At 42.2% G+C, this 5,554-nt stretch overlaps 1 protein-coding gene across 1 annotated transcript in view; it reads left to right on the forward strand.

Moving 5' to 3' along the window:
- Window positions 1–5,554, forward strand: part of srrm4 (serine/arginine repetitive matrix 4) — an 81,541-nt gene extending 75,987 nt beyond the window's left edge. Inside the window, exons 9-13 of the mRNA XM_008279880.1 lie at window positions 2,464–2,780; window positions 3,000–3,194; window positions 3,310–3,411; window positions 3,520–3,675; window positions 5,284–5,554. Of these exons, the coding sequence (XP_008278102.1) occupies window positions 2,464–2,780; window positions 3,000–3,194; window positions 3,310–3,411; window positions 3,520–3,675; window positions 5,284–5,554 (1,041 nt within the window). The remainder of the gene's footprint in view (window positions 1–2,463; window positions 2,781–2,999; window positions 3,195–3,309; window positions 3,412–3,519; window positions 3,676–5,283) is intronic.

Raw genomic sequence — 5,554 nt, forward strand, 5'->3', positions numbered from 1 at the left:
TTCTAAGAGGAACAGGTTGTTGTAGTGCTATTAATGCTATGCTATGAAGAATATAAAACAATACTATTGCAAAAAGCAACACTGATATTGCAAAATGACGCAAGAGAGGAATGCTGGTAGAAATATTTACTGTCAATCTCTGCTGGCAATTTGTAATGTCACAGCTGCACACTGGAGCTCTGAAATCTTTAACTTCATGCATCGAAACATAAACTGAAAAGAACAAGAAGACGTTAGGTCTGATAATGTAGTGATGGATGCATGGAGATCTCTTTAGTTTTTGGCCAAATCACAGTGAAATCGAGGATTAAATCTCTCACCAATAGATTGATCAGTTCTCTAATGTGTGTCCGATCAGCTACAGGAAACTGACATCAAATACAAAAACCTGTTAATGAATTTTCTGCAGGATGTAGGTTAACGTGACAGAAAAGCACATCGAGTTTGCACTATTCTTGCAACTGCACGGCTTCATTGAGTTCCAATACCGACATACAGCTCAACAGGTTGCAGATTTAACACATGGATGATCTGTGTCGCTCATAGAGAACATCAGAGAAAGAATCTGTGCTTATATGTATGTACATTTAAAACCGTTCAGGCTTTAGGCTCAACATATCTCGCTAACCCATTAATCTCACTAAATAGCACACCCTCCTGACTTATAAACAAATATCCAAATGGTGCGATTAGCATCTCGTATAATGCCGATTTTGAATTGTGCTGTTTATTTCAGATTGATTTTCCCTTCATTTCTTTTTTTTCCCCCCCACAAATACAGCAATGTCCTCGTTGTCTCTCGCTTACTGGAGCATAAAATATATTTAATTTCTCTCCAGCAATCATTAAATTATGCTAATTGCACAGAAGGATGTTTTTAATTACACACCACAGGGTTTTAATTGAAATTCAATAAATTAATCCATATATCGAATCATGCCCAGCATTCAATTTCCAGGAGGACTTCACCGTTGGTTGCTGAGGGGTGGCCTTATTGTATCACTGTGTTATTTATGGGTTTTAATTTGGTTTTTTTTTTAAAAAAAAACAAGAGCACATAATTTCAAAGGTAAATGCAGAATGATTTTTGCCCTAATATTTCTTTCCCAAAAAAAGCAGTCCTCAGCAGAAAGGTAGGTATGAGTGGTGAAAAAGAAAAAAAAAAAAAAAAAAAAAAAAACCACATAAATTATAAACTGTATTTTCTGTGAATATAAGTGGGGATTGTGTGTGTTTTGGAAGTGTAAGAATGTTTGAGGAACAAGAAGCATGTGCCAAAACACCAAGGCAGAGATTAAATGTTTACTCGAAGGCAGCCTTGTCAAAATATCTCGAGGTGACATTGAAGGATGTCTTTGTTAAATATTTGTCTTTCCGTAAGTGAACTCTTTCACCCCCTGAGTACGCACAGATTGTGTGTAGACGCGACTGTAAAAAAAAATGGAGGATGGTGGAAGATTTGCTTAAATTTCCCTCAGGGTCGGTTTGTTGTGTTGACTGTAGACTAGATAATGAGAGGACAGGATGGATTAACCTCTTACAAGTGTCTCGTAATCAGAATGGTTTGTTTTTTTTCCCCCCATCTGTGGATGCTTTGCAGTAAAATAAAAAAAATCTGAATTCACTCACAGTCAAAGTAGTGTCGCTCCCCAAGAAAAAAAACAATGCACCACTTAGGAGAGAACAAGGAACATGCCGACATAAATCTAACTGGCTCTGGGTTTGAAGAGAGGGTTATTGTCTTTTTCTTGCAATTTACGACTCTAATGATGCACTTATGTTGCCCGCTCTTCCCTTTTTTTTACACCTTACCTACTTAAGGAGGAAATCTTGATTGGTAAGTCGATGCTATCCGCAGATTTAGGGATTTACTTGTAGGTCGGTGCAGGCTGATTATTTACCTCTTACAGGAGAAAGAGCACAGTCATCTGTCCTATTCTGAGGGCTTTCTTAGCTAGACTGATGGGATCTCTCTTTGTCTGCAATCCTTTTCATTTCCACATAATACCCATTTTTGTGATGTTTGTTCAATGTTCTTTAAATGAGGCTTTTCAATGGGGGCTATTGTTTATTGTTTACTCTTTTTTCTCTTCACTCCAAGTTAGAGCCGGTAGATCTTTCCACGCATAGTTTTTCTTTCTTCTCTGCTCTTTTGTTGTTCCTTTCATATAATTGTTTTAGTTTAGACTTCCTTTAAGATTCGTTTTCTTGTTGATTTCTTTGAGTTCAGACTTTCTTTTTCGAGGTTAATCGCATGCTTCAAAATTTGCATGATGTCTTTATCTTTCAAAGCTTTCTGTCCCAAGAAAAAAAAAAAAAAAAAAGAAATCTCTTCACTGTGTTTTCGAGGGAATATGTGGCTTTGTTACTAGAGTTATTCACAAAGTGCATCAAAGCAGGTAGCAGGTTCCATCTATCAGTACACGCCTGGTATTGAGCTGTAGCCTGTTTGTCTGTTTGCAGATTTTGTCGTCAAAACCTGGAGGCGACCTTTTACACGGAAACGGGTCTCAGCATTTGTCGAGCCACGCCGAAGGGCCGCACGATTACGATTCTGGGAATGACACGTCTTCGCCGCCGTCGAGCAAAACCGGTGTTTCTCGGGCGAGTGTCACTGACAACAAGAGGAACCGCTGTCAGCGTCTGGCCTCGCCGGAGAAGCTCAAGTTCGCTGACAGAGACAATGCGTCTGATTCAGGAAACTCTGTCACCAGCTACGCTTCCTTGTGCAAACCGTACGTGGAGGACGGCTTGTCTGCAACCATTTTCAGTGCAAAAAGGTGATGCTGTGTTCATAATAATAACAATCCATCTGAATGAATGCTTCCCAGGAAAATTGCAAGCTTGTCTATCTTCTGCTTCCACACTCTGCTTCCTCTTTTGAAATATTCATCGTATGAGTGGAGAATAAAGGATTTCTTTAAAAGCAAACCCTGGATTCACGGTTTTGGCTTTATCACCCAAAGCAGTGAGACATCTTAATGTGTTTTTCTTTGCAGGGAGCAGATAACCTTGGGGTGTCGGATAGAGGTCGTGAGATCCCCAAAGACATCCAGCTGTTCGCAGAGGAGGAACGAGTCGTCTCGAAGGCGACTGAAAGGCCGGTCGTCGAGCAGCAGGAGCAGGAGCAGATCCTCAGGGAGTTCCAGATACTCGGGACGCTACTCTCGAAGCCCCTCTCTGTCGTCTTGCAGGTGTTTTAGCTGCTTGTGCATCACCGACGTCCACTAATATCACACCCAGTGCATGCTTTGCAGAAATTTCACCATTAGTTTACGGAACTGTAATTATCTAATTTTCTAATTGCAGCTCGTACTCGCGCTCGCTGAGTAATTCGGCTGATCTGAGGCGAAGAGGCAGCGTAGCCAGCCTGAGCTCCAGAGGAAGCTACTCCAGATACAGCGCTGACAGGTGAACTTTGATCAGTGCTCCAGCTGCTTATGGCTCCTCATTAGTGGTAGAACAAACTTACAGTACACTGACATTATCTGTGATTAAATGCTCACAATGTTTTTCCAGACTGCGGGGCCGAAAGAGAACAGGCAGCTCCAGAGAGACGGACGTGAAGCACGCACATAAGGTTAGCGGGAAGAGACGAAGACGCAAATCCTACTCTCCTATGAAGAAGAGGAGGAGAGACTCGCCAAGCCATCTGGAAGCACGCCGAATCACAAGGTACAGCTCTCCCAGCCCGGTTATTTATAGCCACAGTGTACGTTTTTTATGCCTAAAGGCAGCAAAAATGTAGCGCCGGTCCCACCCTCCGCCCCCTCAGTTGGACAAGTCCCCAACCTGAAATCTTTCACTCGTGTTGATGAGCTGTGTACCTTGAAATGTCATTTAGCCTGAGGATGAGATAACTGTCAGCTCTAAAGCCACCACAGGGGCTGAAGAAACAGATGGTGAACGAAGACAACACGAAATGTAAAAGAAGAGGAACGTCTGATTCTACCTGTATTGATAGATCCCCGGCTTCTCACACACAGCTACCATGATGCTGTCTTTATTTCACAGCGCTCTGTGATGGAGACAAAAGATATGCAGCCACGAAAATACACAGAACAACACACGGCATCCACAGAAAGATTACAGCCTGTCTTTAGTTATTGCTCCATTAATCAGTGTTGTGTCGCAAAGCTGCAATATTCAATATCACTCCGGTAAAAGGGATTTTAAATCAATTGTATGGTTAAATATACAAGCAGTCGCAATAGATTTATTATAGTATTCTAGAAATATGAACTTTTTTTGTTCATATTTCTAGAATACATACAGAAACTTGAATTATTAGTGTTGGTGACGTACAAAGCTATATGTTAATCTAATGTTCTTGGCGTGGTCTCCTAGCTTTGGCTACAGCTGATGACTCTTCCCAGCCAGTTTAAATGAAGCCCATCTGATGCACTCATTAGACTTAACCACAAACGTTACAGTAGAGAACATCTGAGGAGCTCAGCGCAGATGTGAACATGCAAATCACTGACTTGAACAAGTCAGGAAAGCCACTTGTCAAAGATGCTTCAGATCCCTAAATCGTCTATGTAAACAATTGTTTGTACTTTTCGGACTATTGAGCGCACCTGAATATATGCCGCTAACCCGAAAGATTTTTTAAAAACGTTTAATGAAATATGTACAGATAACATACACAAATACGTAAACACCTTTTTTCCACATACTGCCTGTAACATGGCTGGTTAAAAAATAAATAAATACAGCAGCCTACCAGGAAAAGTCATTGATCGCTATCTTCATCTTCCAACAACCTTAAACATACACCAAAAGTATTATATGAATATAGGAACATAGGAATGTAAATCAGGCTACAGCTAAGGTTTTATACTGGCCTTCCCAAAGTGCTGAATAAGAACCCATTAAGAACCTGTGGACTGTGATGAAGAAGTCAACAACGAATTTAGTTGAACTGACTGTAAATAGTTCTGGTTGTCCAGCAGCAGAACTTTTTTTCTTTTAGTATTTTTTTTTAAGTCAAACTATGTGTTATTCATATAAATCAGAGGTCTCGAACTCCGGGGGCCGCAATCCTGCAATTTTTAGATGTTCCCCTTCTTCCAACACACCTGATTCAGATGATCAGCTCAGCATCAAGCTCTGCAGAAGCCTGATAACGATCCTGATCATTTGAATCAGGTGTGTTGGAAGAAGGAAACATCTAAAACATGCAGGATTGCGGCCCTCGAGGACCAGAGTTCGAGACCCCTGATATAAATGTGTAACAAAAAAATCATTCATTAAAAAGCCGCTCATGTTTTTGGCCCGCAGTGCCAGGAAGCGGCCCATCCCTTACTTCCGCCCCAGCCCGTCCTCCAGCAGCCGCTCCACCAGCGTGTCGTCCTGGAGCAGCCTCTTCACCCGCAGCCGCAGCCGCAGCCCCGTCCACAGCCTGAGCCGCAGCAGGAGCCGCAGCCGGAGCCACAGCTACTCCACCTACCGGAGCTACAGCCGCAGCTCGTCCTGGAACTCCATCTTTGGGACCCGCAGCCGCAGCCGGAGTCGCGGCTCGCTGAGCAAACGCAACAAAACGAGGCATTAG

Source organism: Stegastes partitus, unplaced genomic scaffold, assembly GCF_000690725.1.
Source record: "Stegastes partitus isolate 25-593 unplaced genomic scaffold, Stegastes_partitus-1.0.2 Scaffold174, whole genome shotgun sequence".
Classification (NCBI taxonomy): domain Eukaryota; kingdom Metazoa; phylum Chordata; class Actinopteri; family Pomacentridae; genus Stegastes; species Stegastes partitus.